This window comes from Lycorma delicatula, chromosome 6, assembly GCF_047948215.1.
Source record: "Lycorma delicatula isolate Av1 chromosome 6, ASM4794821v1, whole genome shotgun sequence".
NCBI classification, from domain to species: domain Eukaryota; kingdom Metazoa; phylum Arthropoda; class Insecta; order Hemiptera; family Fulgoridae; genus Lycorma; species Lycorma delicatula.
Genome location: NC_134460.1, coordinates 100,490,904 through 100,511,545, shown reverse-complemented (window position 1 = coordinate 100,511,545; position 20,642 = coordinate 100,490,904). Strand labels below are relative to the sequence as shown.

Here is a 20,642-nt window from a genome sequence, read left to right as displayed (position 1 = left end):
CAGTGAAGTAATTTAATAAGCTGCTTGATTACTCAATTAGTATCCGTGATATTTAGTGTGACGATGAAGAACTGGTTAAGTTGAAAGTCTTCTATAAGATCAGGAAATTTGATTAAATCTCCATAGGAGACATGTTATTGCCAAAATTAATAGTTTACAATTTGTTTGGATGAAACTATTGACATTTAATCATCTGCTCAATAGGAATTTTTGCACATTATTTTAAAAATGCACAAGGAGCTTTTAAAATGAGCAGATTACATGGAAAAACAAGATATACATATTAGTAAATTGTATATCTTTGTAAATTGTAATCTTTTGTTAATTTATTTCCAGATCTGTTAAGACATTCAATCATAGAATTTCAGTGCTTTATGAAAAAGTCATTTTAAAAGAATTGTCAAAAAGCGAATAAAGAAATAAATTTTATTTTTGCACATGGTATGTATAAAGGACAATTTAAAAAAACTCTTAAAATGATGTAGATTCTGAATATCGCACTCTATTAATATACAATAATGAATATTTGTTGAGCCGTGAAATACACTTGTTTTTATTTGAATATAATAAGGACAATTTTAAAGAACTTTGTAACAAGAATAGTTGACCTAATCTTTCATTTTTTACAAATAATATAAATTAAGTTAAGTAATAAATATTAAATTGTATTATAAAACAATGTTAACTTAAGTATGATTAAGTTAAGTAATATTATAATTAGTATTCGGATTACTCCATTAATTCTGTAAAAGTGAAAGAAATAAAAAAAATTAATGGTTTTCACTGATAGAATTGGGAAGACGATTGAAATTATGTCTGAATTTAAGTTAGCAATTAAATTAAATATTTTCATAAGAGATATTGAGTATGACAAATTTAAATATTTTTAAATGAAAAATTTTAAAAACTAATGAGAATTTCATGTGCAAATTTAAAGATAAAGTTATTCTTGTTACCAATTCAACTACCAGTTTTCACAAAGATTTCACAATTTTAAAAAATGATTAATTATCCTAATCTACCAAGTATGTGGGATTGTAATAATAACCTTCTTAGCTGGATAAATTAAAATAATTAAGAAGTGCAAATTATCATTCTGCAATCTAATCCAATTTGGTTAAATAAATTTATGAATATGCTGAAGCATATTGAAGATTTGGAAAGTCATTCATTATCACAGAATGAAGAATTAGAATGTCATATTGAAAACACAATATTACAAGCATGGAAGAAGCATACCAGGTACTTCTTCTATAAAAACAGTACTCTAATTGTTAACAATTTTTTCTTCCATTTACTCTTGAAAAAAGTTTTCTATATTAAATCATGTAAATACAAAAACAGAGGAACATTCAGCAGACATATTTCTGCATAGTCAACAACATAAAAACTCTAGTGAATAATATGAAACAAAAGATTTCTCAAAAAAGTTAAATTAACATTTTTTTTCTTTCTATATCTGTATATTTTTTTTATTTGAATAAATATTATTACACCTTCCTTAGATATTATACATTTGATTAATATTATGTGCATATATCTGTTATACTCTGTTTAATAGTATTAAGTACTTACTTATTTTTAAGGTGAGGTTTGACTATTCTAAAATCCTCATACTTCAGATAACTCAAAGTTCTAAGTCTTGTGCTGACCAACCTTGCTCTGAAGAAATTACAATCCACTGATAGTTTTTATAAATTGAACAGACTTTAATTGTTAACTATCAATAACATTTTCACAAGCATCAGAATGATGAAAACAGTGGGGGTCCAGGGCAGAGCCCTGTAGCTAGATGGGGAGGGCAAGCCCGGTCTGAAATTGTAAGATAACAGAGAAAGCAACTTCAACGAAAGTGTTTCTCAAGTAAACATTTAATACATACCCTGGACAGCTCTGATATATTAGGTAATGCCAAACTTAAAAGATTCTACTATTTGTCAGAATTAAACTACACACTTCATAACTATTACTTTGATTAGTACATACTGTTGCACAGAAAAAATTTACTTTTAATCAGTTGCAGTATTGCTCTTTGATCCTTGGTAGGAAGGAATTATTTTGGTGGTAGAAATTGTCAGACATTTGAAGATGAAACAACATTTTTACTGAATTCTATTTTTTTTCTTTCATCACCTTTCCCGATCGTTTATAGTAATTCTAATTATAGTTTATATAATTCCAATCGTTTATAGTAAAGCAATAAATATTACTTAAAAAAAAGGACACAGTGTACTGCTTTCAGTACACTTTACAATGAATGGTGAGAAAACAGGTAGTCATTTTAAGTCCATTTATCCAATTTTCCGGGTTTGGGTAGAATGTTTTTCTAGAGTTTTTTATGGCCAGATGTGCTTCGTAACGCCAACCTACAAGGAATGAAAATAGATTTGTAGCGTGTAAAAAATGTCATCTCTATCAGAGTAGAACTTATAATTTATTTTTTATAAGTTCAATTCTCTTAATTGTATTTGTGTGTTCAGCGTAACGTTGCAAGTTTCTGTAAAAGCAATGATATTTGTAGATTGAAATATTATTTTACTGAATGTATGCCAATTCAATTAGCTTTTGCACTACTTTAAGAACTTTTTTACGTGTTTTCTTCGGAATAGAATTTAATAGAAGCATTCATTCACTTATTATCTTCGAAGAAAATATCCTGATACATTTTTAATGCTTTATCATGGCCATCTGCTAAATAAAATGTGGCGTTCTATTGTACAATGGTTAGATTTTAAGTTCTTATGCTGCTCTATTTAATACTCCTTTTTATTTCAGAACGTAATTATTCTGCTTTTCGCCTCTCAAGGCCAAGTAAACAATACACTTTGTAATTAATGTTTTCAGAAATGGAATAAATGTTTTTAGAACAGAACTATCATTTATAAGGAGCAGCAGTTTCAGACGAGGGGAGTTGCCTGCTAAGTGTACATTATTGTCAAACTATATCACTCTACGTCGCATAGTAACGCTGGTAGGAGAGCACGCTCGTGTTGTGCTTGCAATGCAAATAGAAGTCCCTGTCTGGGCGGCACATTTTGAGATTGTGTGAGTGTGTCATGTGGCAACACTGTACATTTTTCAAGAAGCAAATTTGTTAGCTAGCAGTGGCTGTTTGAATTGTATGTAGAATATACATACGTCCCCCTCTTAACGCCGCGCCGTACGTAGTCTGTGTACTACCAGATAGTTCGAGAGTGCCCGTAAAAATTATCTTTATTATTGAAAGCTATTTTTACTCCTTTGGTTTTTAGAAATATTTGTTTTATACAAATTTAAATAGCTTTATTTCGATTCTTTATTGGCGATCGTGATGCTTAATAATCGACACACCGGGTGTTTTTAGCCGAGAATAGAAGTTGAACGCGTAGTAGTTCCGTGTTCTGCGTATAGACTTTATGTTTTGTTTGAGTGATCATTTAATAACTTTTGTCGTATTAATTACGAGGGAGCAAATAAGATAATAATTAGGTTAATTGCCGCCTGTCAGTACTTCGCCTTGCTGTTTTATTTTTAGCTATATTTCGCCATTACTTCTATCATTAACTGCTGATATAGTGCATTGTTTTATTGCAGTTGGAACACGCTTGACTTTAGTAATACGTCTAAGTTTATTCACCGCAGAGTGGGAATATTAGAATAGTAGGCAACACTGTAGAAATGGCTGCGTCTGCTTGTAGGAGGGACAGTGTTGCTGTTATGGATTTTATGTTATGCGATCGTTAATGTTGCCTGAAGAGTTGTTTCTTCTAATTATAAATAAACGTAAAAACAATGTATAGAAATAATAAATTGTGTAGGCTTTGTTTAGTAGAAGTAGATAGTTTAGTCCCTATATTTACTACTAAAAATGTATCGGAGACGAGTTCCTTGCAGATGAAAATAATGGAGCTAGCTAATGTACAGGTACATTAAAACTAGTATTTTTTGTAAATTTCTTTAATATAGTCCACTATCTAATTACATGCTTTTTCCCATTTAAATTATTAGTTTCCTTTTGTTGAATTAGCCGCTTAGCTAATTCTTGTAGAGTTTGTAGTAAGCGTCTGACGTTTCGCTAAGCGGCATTCATTTAATTTATTGTATTGCATTTAGTTAGCGATTGGGAAGGTGTGAGTAAATGTGATGATTTTAATTTAATGAAGTAGTAGTTTTCACTTCCTACGCAAAGCATGGGCAACGTTGAATGCATATGTTAAGCCACCTGGATACATCAGTTATTGATCAGTTGTAATAGATTGACAAATGTTTTGCGTATAATTAGTATTCTTAGTGATGTGTGACATTACTGTCACAAATTAGTACTTAACATTGTAGGCAAAATTGAAATTATAGATATTGAAAAAACTATGTTAAATTTACTGTGCTTATTTACAATTCATTAATGATATCTTCAATTTAATGCAAAATTTATTATTACATGATACATAAAGTTATTATAAAAACCTGACTGAGTATATTATCAAAGCTAAATATAATTCATTTTACTATTTAAGAAAATCTAATGTTGCATTTGGGTGCTTATCAAACCATTGCGGTAATTTTGATTTCAGTAACCTGACTGATTTAAGTAGATGAATCATGAGAATGTTTTGGTTTAGTTTTCGAGACATTTATACATATTTTTAACTTAATTTGAGTAAAAAATGATCTGTACTTTTATTGCACAAATAAATTTAGTTTCTGCAAGTGCATTATCACTGATAAAAAAAATCTGAATAAGAGCATATAGGGTTTTTGGGAGAGGAGGCAGCAGACCTGTAAGATCTTAAACATTTAGATAACATACTGATAAACATAGGAACACACAAATTAAAATACTGTAACTACATTGAATACCTCAGGCAAACAGGATATTCATTCTGCAGATATAAAATGCGTAAGCACTGGGAATTTTGAATCAAGCCTTGGGCACACAAAGTTATTAACATTTAAATGCATATTTTACATTTAGCATGCGAACTCAACACACCTTCGACATAAAATTTAAAAACGCTAAATTAGACAAAAACTCAAGATGTCATACTACTACTAAATGAACAACCTCTGATTAAATCTTCAGTTTTACCGATGTGGTTTTTTTAACAATTTTTATGAATGGCATTAAACACCACAGAGGGTGGAGTGCATCATAGTTATGCAAGATATTTTGGGAGCTTATTTCCATGAATTTAAAAAATAAACTACATTTTTAATATAGAAAAATTAAAGTAATTTTTAAAAACCATTGCATGTATTAAAATTTAAACTATATTTTATGTTTTTTAATATTAACTCTCTGATTTAGCTGTTTCTTTTACTCCTTAAGATTCTTACTATAATTTTTAATTCAACACATGTTAAAAGAATTATGTATCTTCATTAATGAAGTAATTAATACCTGTAATGTAATGAAATAAGTAATTTTTATGGCATCTACAATATGCTATGCAATATTTAGCATCTACACAGTATGTTGTGTTATGTTAGCTGGTCTCGGTGGTGGAGTGGTAGTCTCTGCTTTTTATCTGGAGGTCATGGGTCTGAGTCCCATAATCAGGCATGGCATTTTTCATATGCTATGAAATTCATGTAGTCTTTGTAGTTGAGCTTCAAAACATCTGTGTAATTTCATCAACCAAAAATAAAATGATTAAAAATAATTAGTTAACTGATATATTTATTTACATTTTTAATTTAATATTATATTACTGAATCATTCATATTTTTTTTTTTAAATTATTTTTTAATTAAAATTTTTAAAATTTCTCAATTGATGTGTTTATTGCTAACTAATAGATTCATTTATTAATATAAGTAATCAGTAAATAGAATGTACATTGTTTGATATTGGAAAATATGTTTCAATATTGGAACATATAGTTTTCTTCATTACCAACAATTTTAAAACCATTTTAAGTTTCTTTTTTTTCCAAAGTAAAATGTTTACGTATTACATAAGTAAATTGCCTATGAATATACTGAACTAGCAAACTTAATATATAAAAAGTTTTTTAAACCATGTTTTTATCATCGGTTATAAAATACTATATCATTTAATCCATTACCATTATTACATGTCAAAACTCATAAGTTTATAAGCTGTCATAATCAAGGTTTTTCATTACAAAGTTTTATATGTATAAACTCTTTTTGAACCTGTCTAGTGTGCTGTAATAGATAAACGCAACCACATTCACTCCTATAAATATTATGCTTTGAAGCTTAAAAAACTTGTTTTAATATTTTTTTAATACATGAATCAGTTGCATAAATTAATCATCAGTTGTAAAATATTTAATGCCAATATATTACTATTGTTTTATGTAAAAATTGACAATTGGCATTAACAGCTGTTTTTAATTATAGTACAATCAAAGATGTTTTACCAATTTAAATAGCAACAAGATAAAAATTTACCTATTCATTCATAAGTGATCTATGTTTATATTTATAAATATATTTTTTCAAATATTCAAGTATATTATTATTTTTATTTCTAGTAACTATTAATGTAATTTATATCATTTATTTATATTTATTATTCTATACCCATGTAAAATAAGATAAGCAAAATTTTAAAAACTTTTATTTTTCATGATCTTAAATGTAAAAAATTACCTTTGTTTGAAGAACTGTTAGTTTTACCAATATTTATTTGTTGTAATTACAATCAAGATATTTATAGTAATATTAATAAACTTAAAAAAATTTTTGCAAAATCATTAAATTAAAAATATAAACTTGCACTTACAAATAATGAACATTATTTGAGCACAATCTATTGTTTATGTGATTCTTTGTTGTACTTGTTATTATCAGTTATTCACAAAAAAAGTGTTACTATAATAAATAGATTAAAATTAATAATTTATTTTCAGAAAAAAATTAGTAGTTTTTAATTTCTAATAAGTTAGTTGTTTAGAACCTTATATAAGATCGTATAATTTTTACTGTAAGCTAAAAATTCTGCTTACTTAAATGATTTAAAATTACTTAGTAAATCAGCCAATCCAAACCAATCTAAGCAAAAAACAGAAGTTAAGTTTTAAAAAATATATCCAACAATATGTGTGCTCTCAAATTATATGATTATAATACCGCAATGTATTAATTTTCAGTGGGTATTCCCCCTCTTCCGACCAATAACAGAAAAAATATGTATTAAGCTTTTGAGTATTTTACTAGCCTGGTATCATTAGTTGATTACTACTAACCTCATATAATCTTCACTACCCAAATGAAACTAATAATCAGTGCTGTTAAACTTAATTGATCTAAGGGGAATAGTTATATTAATCAACTTCAGCGTTTAATTGTTATTTATATTTTATTTTTGTGTAATATCCTGGTCATTTTTATTGTTTATTCTGTTAAAAATCCATTCTCATTTATTTTTAGTAAATATTGTATCCAAATTGTAACTATTATATTTTCATTAAATTTTGTTATTGTTAGCAGTTGTATACTGTTACCTCCCCCAAAAAGACAGTGAAGCACATATGAAAAATTATCTTAAAGATTTTACAAAAAAAATCCTATTTTATTTTTGTAATTCATTTATTTAATCACTCTAGCAAATATGAGGATGAGGTGATAAGTCCATGGCCTGACAGTTAACTTAATATCTTGCCAGCATGTCTAATATCTTACTGGCATTCTATAGTACCATCCTTCACTAATTATAATAATTTCAGGTCAATAGCTTGGTTAGAATACATTTGACAGTGTTTGGAGCAAGACGCCTTTGTTATTCTCACAAAAATGGAAAAATATGCCGTTATAAAATATTTCCATTTGAAATGCTGTTTCAAATCAAACAATAAATGGGTTCAACACTTAAAGACTCTTCTACATCATATTCAACAATAATACTGTGGGTTTCTGAATTTGAAAAAGGTCGTAAGAGCACTGAGGTTGAACCACACTGGATGTCCCGCTGAGGTGACGACTCTCGAAATGTTAGAAAAAATAAATAAATTGGGCTAGTGTACTGCAGGTTAAAAGTGTGTGAGGTAGCTGAGACTGTTAAAATTTCAAGAGAACAACATGTAGGTTAAAAACTTACCACATCTAGTGAAAAAAAAATCTTGTTTCACTATGACAATGGACCAGCACATTCGTCAGTTGTCGCAATGACTAAAATCGAAGAACTAAAGTTTGAATAGCTTGTTCATCCGCCTTAATCATCAGATTTAGCATTGAGCAACTACCACCTATTTCCTAACCTCAAAAAATGTCTTTGTAGATTACGATTTAAGAGCAACGAGGAAGTTATTGATATTATAAATGAGTATTTTGAGGAGCTTGATGAATCACATTATTAAAGTTATTATTATTATCACATTTTAATCACATTTATTTAGTTATTGGTATAACTAAATTAGAGCACCAGTGTACCGGTATGGAAAATGTATTAGTCTTTTTGCAGGTTACATTTGAAATTAAAAAAAGATCCAAAAATGTTGTTTTCTTTATCAGGCTGAAAACTTTATAGCTTACCCTTATATAAATATCCCAATTACTTATTTTTTTTTTTGTAAGAAATGGATTTTGTGTCCGACTAGAATTTGAATCAGGAGTTGCAGAAATTATGGATTCCCACACTTCACATATCACAGTAAAAGTTCATATATTTTTAGACAAAAATATTATGTGTAAAATTTGTGAATTAATTGTTTATGTGTTATTTTTTGAATATATGTGTTTGTTGCTATACGTTCATCCATCATGATCTTGTGTGATTTTCTACTTTGCTAATTCTAGCTCTGAATCTGTCGTTGTTTATCTTTCTTTTTATTTTTACATAGTGCTAATATTTAACACTGTTTCAAAATAAGATCCATCTTCAACAGCATCCTGCATCTGCCACTACATCCTTTAACATACATGGATTCCTTTGCAAACACCTAAACCAATTCTACTTTTGTTAGTGTAAATTTACAGTCTTTGATCCTATGGAACTTTATAGTTTTTCTTGCATTTTCTAGTTACTTGATGATTAGATCATCTGTCAACCAAATTTTTTTCACTGTGTAAATAAACTATTTTTGGTGTGTTTTTTTAATGTAAATTATAAGTAGAAAAATAATTTAAGCATTTGTTTTTACAGGTGTATGCTGGAGATGGTTTACCAAGTTCTGTGTGTTTAAATTGTAGCAAGTTACTAGATTCATATCACGCTTTTAAAGTTCAAATTGAAAAAGCTGATGTGATACTAAGACACCAGCTCTCAACTAATCAGGTAACTAGATTTTATTTAACGTTAAATGATTTACAATGTTGTTTCATGTCCATAATTTTTGAAGGTTTCTTTTAATTTTGTTGAAAAGAGTTACAGTGGTTTCTAGCTGATTTTCCATTATTAGTTTATCAGATTAGCCATTTAAGTGGGATGTTTGTTTAAAAGTTAAAGTAAGTTGTTGCAACATTTAACTTATGTGGAAAATTAATGGATATTAGTGGATGGCCAGTATTTGCTACTGGTAATTGGCATGTGTAAGCCTTAAATAAGATGTATAATTTTTGTAATTGCTAAAGAGTAATATTTCACTATTCTATACATTCCCTTTCAGGATGTTTTTGTGTATAATAATCATTTTTAGTGTGAATTAAGAGACAGATGAGATTTATTCCCTCAACTGTCAAAGATCAAAGTATGTTAGTGTGTTAGATAATATCATCTGTTCAATTAATTTAGTTTTGTTCTTTTTGTTTATTAATTAATTGTATTTGTACAGGTTGATCCACTTTCTATTGAAACCAAAGTTGAAGGTGAAACAACTGATGCAGATGTGTTAAAAGCAGAAACTGTGTTAATTAAGGTAATTTGTTGTTTTTGCTCCAATCTCTTTCCTTTTTTTGTTTATAAAGAGTAAATCAAAGAATTGTTGTAGGTAGTAGATCCAAGTAAACGTACTGAAATTTAAGTCTTGCTACTTTTGTAGCTAATGTCCTTTGTTCAAAGATTAACTTTTTTTTTGTTTTTATCTCCCCCACTTTTATAAAATAAAATAATTTCTGTGAATTATGTTACATGTTTTTTGGTTTTGTTTTATTTTTGTTTCAAAATAAAACTGTTACTGATTTATTAACAAATTAATCTGAATATTACATTTTTAAATTATTGTTTTATTTTATTACTATACTTGTTATTCTCAATTATTAGAATCATAAACCTTTTTGCCCAAAAGTTTTTAGCGGTTTTAGTATAGAATATTGAATGATGAATTACCTGTACAATTTTTTTTTTATAAAACAATGAGGAAAACTGTGGCAAACTGTTTAACACAATGTACGGTATGAATGTATTTCTTTAAAAGCCAGTTAAATTGTTTCTTTTGGTTACTCGTGTGTTATTTATTGGTTTCATGATGTACACTGTATTTTTTTTGACAGAAGTCCAGAAAAAACCATTGAACTGAGATGGTCTGTCATTTTGCATCAAATTTATAAACATAGTTATTTCTATTTAAGCATAATTTGTCTGAGTGACACATCAGCTAGAATTAAAAAATTAAAAATTTTATAGTTCATTTGCATTCTGGAGCAACATAGACATAGTTCATTTGTAAATTCTCTGAAAAGAATGTGTTCATTTTTCAGCTTCAGGTGTTTTTGTTAGTTTAATCAGACTTTGACTATTGCCTGTAAAATTTTAAGATTGTTTTTTTCAGCATTGCATTTAAATCACTTCAGTATCAGATTTTCATAAGCAGATTTCAGTTTTTCACTAACATTTTACCATAAATTAACCTAATATTAAAACAGTAGTATAAATTATACAGATTGAAACCTTGCTGTTTGATTGGTTTACTTTCTAGTATAAATTTAAGAAACTGAAATAATGTATGAAGAAAAGTTTTACTACCTTGAACAAAATGTGGTTTTAAATTATGCTCATCATCGTTTGCATATTTATGCATACATATTACTTTCAATAATTCCATGTAATTTAAGATTTTATCCTTTAAAATATTTTTTTTCATCTCTGTTAAGCTCATAGCCAAATTCACATTCATCATGATCACACTATCTTATTGTGGTATTTTATATTAAAAAATTATATTTACTAGACATATAGTTTTATTTAAGAAAAAAATATTTAATTTTTATCTAGGTTTAATTCATTTTTTGTTATAAAATTATAAAAAAAAGGTTAAATCTTCATTTACTTATTCTTTGTTTTGTTAAAAACATTTCTAGCATTTTTTTAAAAATAAAAAAATTGCAAAATAGTTTGTATTTAAAATACAATTTATATACTCTGTTAAAACACCTAATGCTGAATTAGAAATATAAGTATTTTACAGAGGTTTGTATTCAAATAAAATGTATCAATTATATTATTATTTTTTTTTTGCTGTTGCTTTAATTTTTCAATCTAAACTTGATCGTAAGTATGTGTGCATAATAATATATAGTGTGAACCACTTACTTGAAGGATGAAGGCTAGTTTAAATTAGAAAATACTACAAATCTTTTTTATAATTGCCAAATGTATCTCAGATGGGATGGTTTACAGTATATGAGAATGTTGGTCAGTACTTATTATATTGTTGATAGTAGATTCCGGTATAAATCTTCAAGTTCATTTTATCAACTGTCTTAGCTCTTTTTAAATTTTCTTAACAAATTTTCGAGATTGTAATATCACATAAGAAGCTGTTCTTAGATAGAATATTTTAACATAAATACTGCATTATAGATGGTTGATTTATCAGAATTGTATCAACTTGTTTTGTTTAAGTCAAGCAGGACTGAATAGGATAGATAAATTAGTATGTTGAATTTATAAAACTGGACAGGTATCAGATTAAAAGAAAATGAAAACCCAGTAAAAAAACTGTTACATATCAAAGAAGTAAGTAGAAGATGAAATTGAGAACTTATCACTGCATGCGACATGAATAACACATTTCTTAAGATATATACCACAGATGAATAGAACGAATGGTGAAAGGTATAATAAATGACGATGAGTTCGGTTTAAAATATAACGAATAAAGGAACACCATAACTAATGGCCCATACCAATTTTAGAAGGCAGGCTTATGAAGAATAAACCCATCTGTATGGCATTTGTTGATTTAGAAAAGATATTTAATAATGTATCATAAAATAAAATCTAGGGGAAATAAGCTGAATTACAGGAAAAAATTAAAAATATGTATCAGTGTTGGCTAAAATTGAATAGTGTTGAAGAATAAGAAAGGTGACCTATGATTCTGAAAGAATTGAAACTGTTATGTAAGCTATTCCTGTTGCTTTTCAGTTTGTACATAGACTAAGCTGTCACAGGAATTCTAAAAAAAAATTGAGATTGGAGTAAATTACCCAAGGAGAAAAAATAAATGTGTTAAGAATTGCTGATGATTGTACATTTTTTATAAGATAGAAGTGAGTTAGAAATGCTGACTAACATAGACTTACTGGAAAGATAGAAATTCAGTTTGAAAATAAATGAGAATAAAACAAAGGTAATGAAATGTCAGAAGGAGGATATGATGAATTAAATATTAATATAGGGAAACAGTATAAAAGAATTTGCAGAATGTTATAAAGTAACATTACAAAACATGAAAGAAGTAAGGTATCCAAAGCCCACAGAATCAAGTTATGAGGATTTTTCTGGAGAAAAAAGTTGAATATATATAAAATATAGAACTAATAATTAGAAAAAATTGTATAAATACAAATATTTAAGAACGATATATATTTGATATATTTACCTTATATTTTAAGACAAATTTAAAAACTTTGCTTAGCTACTATAGCACTAGTTGTAGATAATTAAAACTCATGAGAATCAGAAGTGTTCTTATAAAGAAGGATCTTTAGTTGAGTATTTTAAGAAATTTTGTGTGAATAGAAATGTGTTCATATTGTTTGGTGTAGATAACTTTCCATTGAAACTATAAGTAAAAAATAAACTTGCTAATGATTTTTCATTCATTCTATTAAGTTTTTTCAGGTTATGTTAAAGAATTACAAAAGTAAAAGCTATGAACAAAAGAAAAAATTAAACTATAAAAAGTATTTCCAAAAGTCTGTGAACAATTTCATCAAAAATATATAAATTATTTTCATTTCAATAAATTAGAAACAAACTATAAATTCAAACCAAGAGAAATTATAAAATTAATTTTAAAAAAATTATACAGGCGCAATCATATAACCCTAAAATTTCATGAATTTTAAGTTGAAAGGTGAAATGTTGAAATTAACTTTGAAAGATAGGTAAAGAAAATTTTGAACAATGATTCCAGATTTTCCCAATCTGAACTATACTGAACGAGATATTCAGTAGATTTGGGCTTGCAAATATTTTCCAGATAAATATCTAAAAACCATTTCTGGGTTTTTGAATTCCAATTTTTTTTAAGAGGATTTTTATAATATAATACGGCAGCTCAACCAACACAGCCACTATCACAGTTACTATATGTGCGACTGGCTGCTCCTGCCTCCAGTTATTTGATTAAAAAACATGAAAAAAGAAAAAAAAATTGACTGTGACAGGAAACAAAAGTAACCATATAGTGTGGGCGAAGCTGCAATGTGGAGCTATAATCGTTTATATTTATTATTATTTTTAAAGTAAAAAACCTTTGTTAAATCTGTAATATTTTATTTCTTTCATTGCAGTTTGTACAAATAATAATTTTTACATTTTTTGCTGTTTGTAAATATTAATGTAAATATGTGGAAAGTCTCTTTAGAAGTTAGTAAGTTTAAACGATATATCTTTATGATTTAATCTGTTTTTGTTATAAAGGAAGAAGAGATTCCTGAAGATCAAGTGGAAAATATATTGCAACCATCTCTCTCACCATCAGCTACTCATTCACCATTACCTTCTCCTTCAGCTTCACCAGTGCCTGCTTCACCTGTTAATAATGATGAAGATGATGAAACACCTGATGGACATGATAATGAAGTGGATCCATTATCTGCTGATATTACCGACCCTCCTGATCCACCTACTGATTCGACGACTGTTGTCGAACAAGATACAATGTCACCACCAGTATCAGTTCCGATTCCTGTTGTATCCAGTGTAGGGAATCAAGTTATCAGTTCAGTTCCAATTATTTCAAGTGGAATTAATCAAAATACAACTTTAGCCCCTGTTTCAGTTATATCTACTGGAGTGAATCAAGTTGCCAGTATATCACAGCTTCCAGTTATATCTAGTGTTACTGGAGGAGTGAACAGAACTACAAATTTAGCTTCAGTTCCAGTTATATCTAGTGGAACAAATCAAGCTACGAATTTAGCACCGCTTCCAATTATTTCTAGTGTGTCTGGTAGTGTAAACCAAGCTACTAGTTTAGCTTCAGTTCCGGTTATCTCTGGTGGTGGAGTCAATCAACCTACAGGTTTATTATTAGTTGCTACTCCATTAATTGTTAGTTCCAACAGTAAAAATCAAGACCTTAATAAGAAAAGTGTTACTACTGTTGTCGGTAATACTAATACGTTTGTTGCTGTTCCTACACTTTCTTCTGTTACCGCTCCAACGACATTTGTTACCGTACCTTCATCTACTGTGACATCTGCGACATTTAACCTTGATAAAACGAGCATTGAAAGTAAAGATCCCTTGGATGTATCTAATAATGATCCTGGACCTAGTACAAGTAATGCAGGAATTAATAAAGTTGGAGAAAGTTCTTCATCAAATGAAGCTCAACCAAAGGTAAGTGTTTCATTATTTTTTTATTAAGCAGTTATACTTTTATTTTCCGTAAAGCAGCATATTATCATTTTGTCTTTGATCATTTTTTAAAATTCAATAATTTTTATTAATTAATAATTGTTTATTTTTAACTTACTTTAAAAAGGAAGTTATGTATTTGACCCGTATATATATATTTTTTTTTACATTTGTTCGCACTTAGCTTTTTTCCTATTAATCCAATTGAAATAAATCTTGGAATGAAATGCATCAAAGATTAACATTCCCTTTTTTAAGTTTTATTTAAAAAGTATAAAATATTAGTAATTGACTTAGTAACTGTTGTTTTTTATTTTCATTATTTCTTAGCAAAATTCATCCCTTGTTAGTTCTATAATAACTAACTTAGTGGGTATCTGTACTACTTAACCTTGATCAAGATTATATATTAATAATTTAAGTACTTTTTGTTGTTAATTTTTTGGATTTCTTTTTTCTATATTCTCTTTCATTTTATATATTGGTCTAAGTATCCTTAAAACTTTCTTGGTGTTCACAAACATCAATTTGCTGCTGGAAGTCCATTTTGTATTTCAGTTTCTTTTATATGTATTCAGTTTTCTGAAACTTGAGGGTTGAATGTTGTTACATTTTCGAGTATTATATTGACTTAATATTATCTAATCTGTTTTTAATTTTTTTATTTTTTGCAACATATTTTTGGACCAACTCTTTCAGCTTCAATTAATAGTTTTCAAGCTAGTATAGTTTTTTCTGTGCTTTAGCAGTAAAATATCTGTACTAGTCAGTTCATTGATTTTTGTTTTAGTTCAGATCTATATTATAGTTTTTTGAATATTCAAATAATTCAGCACTATTAATAAAACTTAATATTATTTAAATATAAACCACCAAAACAATAATTAGATAAGTTAAACTTACCATATCAATTTCCAGTAACTAGTTGTCATGATATCCTGCATCTTCAGTTGGTATTAAAGTCTACATCTAATGTATTAAAACATATTCTTTTAATTTTATTTGAAATTATGTTTTTTATTTTGAAATTTTGTATAATATATATACAGTACAACCCCGTTTAACCGGACTAGATGGGACTGGATATTGTCCGGATGAATGAAAATTCAGATAATCCGGAAATGTATTACACTACAACTAAATGAAATCATAGAGTATTAATGTAAGATGTTGAAACTTAAAATCAACTTAGTACATATTAACAATATGTGAAATACAAATTCAAACTTTATTCTTACAGCATCGTCAATGTTTATTTACTTTTAAAAAAATCCATCAGTTTTTTGTTTTAGTGATGATGCTTGGTTTTTTGCTGCTCGATTTTGATCTTGTAAACACTTTAGGGTAAGCAGTTGATGAGCAGACATTTTATTTTGATTTTCAGAATGCATCAGCTTTCCAAGCGTATAGCTTCGTAGAGATCACTTGTGTCTTCCTAGAAGAATATATCAACATCGCTTAGACGCTGGTGATCTACATCATTTTCGTAGTCCATTCATTCACCTATGTCTTCATCTTTGACATTACATGAATCTTCTAAACGATGAATAAGTTGTTTTAAGGAACTGTTGTTTATTTCAGCAGTTGTTTCAGTGTTGGATTCTGATTTCATTTCTTGCCAGATTTTGTTCCAATGCTTTTTCAAAGTAGAAGCTTAATTTCGTTCCATGCTGAAGCACACCCGTAAATTCTGAAGCAAACTCGTAAGTTTTTTCTGTAATATCATTTGAAGGCTTTTATTACACCTTGGTCTAAAGCTTGGATGAATGCTGTCGTTTATAGGTAAAATCTTACAAAGATGTCACCATCTCTCAAGTCATCTGCATCTGGATGACTGGATGACAGGGAGCATTGTCAATAAATAAAACAGCTTTTTGTGGTAGTTCTTCTGCTTTTAGAAATCTTCTCACTTTAGGGACGAAGAATGAAAAAAGCCATTCTTTAAATATTTTGCAAGATATCCATGCTGATTTTTGTAACCAGTGTACATGTGAAAGTGCATTCAAATTACTAATATTCTTCAGTGCTTGAGGTTTAGCCAATTTTCTTATCACAAGATGTGAAAGCTTGAGCTTGCCTAACACATTACTGCATAAAAGAATTGTCATCTTTTGCTTACAAACTTTATGCCCCTGAGCTGCAGAGACCAATTTTGAGGCGAAGGTTTTTTAGGTAGCATTCAAAAAAATAATCCTGTCTCATCAGCATTGAAAATCTGAGATTGTGATAAATTCTTTTATAAATTTTAAAAATGTTATCTTATAATTTTTGGTAGTAGCATGATCCCCTGATATACTGAGCTGTTGTATTCTGTGGAGAGCCTTCCACCTATCTAACCAACCTGAACTTGCTGTAAATGATGGATCAGCACCTTATATGTCATTTAAAATTAAAGTCGTACATTGTAAAATTGCACCTGCTATAGGAAGCCCAAAATTTCAATCACAATACTACTGTAACAAACTGCACCTTACAATTACAACGTTCAGTGAATACTGGTACTGTACTGCTTTTCTGAATAAAGATTTACTAAAATAGAGCAGGACAGAATGTATAAGCCTATACATTCGGTCATTAACATTATGTTACCCTATTTTTAGAATGAGTGATAAAGCAATGGCAGGATGGTTATGTTTGTAAACAAACATTTTCGGCGCATGAGTCATTATAACTACTGTAAAATATTGCACAACTCTATTATCAGAAAAAGTAAATGTTTACGGTAACCAGTAAAAACTAAAATCTAAAACCGAATATGTATGTACTTCTAAGTAGTATAACATGTAAAAACTGTGATACAAACTAACTGCCAATAAAGTGGAAACATTAACAGTAGGCTTCATTAACAGTAGGTGTTAGTAGTACGTTAACAGTAGGTGTTTCTTTATTTAATTGATTTAAAAAATTTTAATTTATTACATACTACTGTACTACAGTACATATTTTATTTAAAAAAAAATTAAAAATGCCTTTCCTGATACTGGTCCGAATAATCTAGAAGTCTGATTAAACAGGGTTGTACTATATATATATACATATATATATATATGTGTGTGTGCAAACAACTCTCTTCATTCTTTCTCACCCAGGGACTCACTTTATCTTTCACCGCAAGCACACACTAATACCTACCCACATTAACAGCACGATGGGAGTTAGTGAATTTCTGAAAACAGTTGAGATTTATCATAATTTCTTTTCTCTTGTAGGACTTTTTCAGAAGTGCTGTCGCAATTTTTTTTTGTTTAATTTCTGTATACTTAAAAAAATTTTTTTACCACATGATTTCAGTCAGTCATAATAAATTTTATCTAACATTCTGTGTAATTTAGTATTTTTCTACATTTTTTTCATTAAATGCTATTGTGATTTTGAAATTTACAGATAAGGCACACACTTCAGTCTTATTAACCAAACATATTAGTTTTAATTTTTTAACTGTATTGGTATGATTGAATTGAGATAGGTATCTTTTGATCATTCGCTATGTTGTCAGCATATTCTTTATGGAACAGTTTAAAAAAAAAGAAACAAGCATTTGACCTCAAGTTTAAATTATTCCATGTACCAAGGATTTTTTCTTTTCCTCTCTCATTTATATTTTTTTTGAAAATGGATCTCATTTCTGTATGATAGGGATTAAACAAATTGTGATTTTTTTACTTAATTTCCTTTAACTTATTTTTATTGTATTTTGTTTATCCTTTCCATTGTACTATCTGTTATCCTTACTGCTTATAGTGCTATTTCTGAGAATTTTATTACTTGATATTGCTTATCCATTTTTATTTTCTAGACATGTATGTTCATCTTTTTTTTTTAGAAATTTGCACTCGTAAATCCTTGATTCTAAATTTAAGATTAAGCCTCTTATAACAGAAAATTTGCAACAGTCTCACATTAAATTCGAGATTAAGCTTTTTTGTAACTTTTAATTTTTATGAGTACATTTTACATATTTGCAGTCAAATTCTAATCTGTATGATTGGAATCGAGAATAAATAAACAATTTTTTTTAGATATAATTATATAAAATAGTAGTGTCTATGATTCTAAGTAATTTTTCTATAAATTTTGTGACATTCATAAGCTAGTTTTATTTCAAAAATTTATTAGACCTTTCAGCTTATTGCTGTAGATTTTAGTATTTATAGGTTTTTGGTTAAAAATATATAATCTTATTGTTTATTGTTATATTAAAATAATAGAAAAGAACAGTTTAAAGGCATTAATGAAAATAAAAATTCATTGTATTTTTTTTTAGTTGCATACATCCATCCTTTCTTCTATCTATACTGCATAAAGTACTCATTACTTATTTGCCTTCTGTTTAAAATATTTCTTTGATAAGTTTCTTACAAACTATTATAGTTAAGTATTATTTCACTGCAGCAATTTTATTAAAAAGACACCTTTAACTTTATTACCTAGCATGAATATAATTTAACAGAATATATTGTTTTAATTAATTAATTACTAGTTGATATGTCAGTAAACCATTTAATAAAATTTTATGCTGCTTTACGGATTAATTTTTCTATCAGTTTTAGAAATAAGCTTCATACAGTTTTTTTTTTGTCTGCTGTGGCAGATTATTCATTTATTACTTTGTTTATGCTTCTCTTTATAACCTTAATACCATTTTTGTACTCAGTGTAACAAACGTTATGTAATTATGGAAATACAATCATCGTTACGTTTCTAATTACTAGTAGCACCTTCATTTTACTTTGACTTTTTTTTGTGTAATGTAATGATTTTGATAGAGAAAGTAACTAGTTTTTTGAACCAAGGATTGGTGTTTTTCTCAATGTATAATTCATTTTTAATACTTGTATAACTTAAAATATTCATTTTTCAGAATAGTGAAACTGTAGATTCTTAAAATTTAAAATTCATTCTTTTTATAAGTTTGTTTTTTTTTTTTAATTGATAATATATTGGAGTAATATTTCTAAAATTACATAATTAACTCTCCTCACTTGTAAATTTTATAACTAACTTTTCTCCATAAACCTATCATCTCTATTAAAATGAAAACTATGGTATTGTAGTTTGGACCATAATCTGTAATATATAAAGGAATTATAGAAACAGAAGCGCACTTGATATTTCAATGGCCAGACAAATCATTCAAGAATAATTGATAGTCTTATATTATCACATTCATTTGTAAATATACACTTAGTTCATTATCGTTGTACGTTTAATGTATATTTGATCCATTAGTTGTCAAACGAATGCGTACTACATCGAAAAATGTAACAGTAAAAAAGGTTTTTAACCTTACAGGCAACTGATTTGTTAATCTGAAAGAGTGAAATTTGATATTAGTAACAAAAAAATTTGCACAAACTTATACAAACAACTTATAGGGTTTGTTAAATTAATATTTTAAAATATGTCCTTAAATGTTTACTTTAAAAAACTTAACAATAAAAACATTTTTTACCTTATAGGCAAATGATTTGTTCTTCTGAAAGAGTAGGATTTGATATTAATAACAAAAACAACTTGCATAAACTTAAACAAATAACTTACAGGGTTTGTTAAATTTGTATTTTAAAATGTATCATTAAATTTTTTAACGATAAGGAGATTTGACCTTACAGAAACACTGATTTTGTGTATAGGAAAATCCAAGAATATTGAATGGACTAATAGAATTTGTGGCCTGCATTACTTTTTTTTCATCGACTGAATTTGAAACTTATAACAAGATATTTGTGCAATTCTGTTATCAGTTAATATTGTTGTAGTTGCTTGGTAAAAGTAGTTTTTTCATCCCCCTTTAATGTTGTATTATTTATGAAATATATTTATTTTATTATGAGTGTCCATTGAGAATTGTGGGTATTGTACATAGATTAGAGTTTACGTTATGTGCTTTTCATTTTGTTTAAATTATCATTTTGTATTGTCTTGAAAGTTATGCCGAACATTTTAA

At 27.8% G+C, this 20,642-nt stretch overlaps 1 protein-coding gene across 19 annotated transcripts in view; it reads left to right on the top strand.

Annotated features, from left to right (window-relative positions):
- Nucleotides 1–3,028: 3,028 nt before the first annotated feature.
- Nucleotides 3,029–20,642, top strand: part of LOC142326076 (uncharacterized) — a 291,623-nt gene continuing 274,009 nt past the window's right edge. For 5 of the 19 annotated variants that reach the window (XM_075368212.1, XM_075368214.1, XM_075368218.1 and 2 more), the window contains exons 1-4: nucleotides 3,035–3,903; nucleotides 9,089–9,220; nucleotides 9,717–9,800; nucleotides 13,754–14,677. In XM_075368212.1, coding sequence (XP_075224327.1) covers nucleotides 3,772–3,903; nucleotides 9,089–9,220; nucleotides 9,717–9,800; nucleotides 13,754–14,677 — 1,272 coding nt within the window. In that variant the 5' untranslated portion in view covers nucleotides 3,035–3,771. Of the gene's footprint in view, nucleotides 3,904–9,088; nucleotides 9,221–9,716; nucleotides 9,801–13,753; nucleotides 14,678–20,642 lie in introns of all 19 variants that reach the window. The other 14 variants (XM_075368210.1, XM_075368220.1, XM_075368216.1 and 11 more) reach the window with 8 other exon arrangements.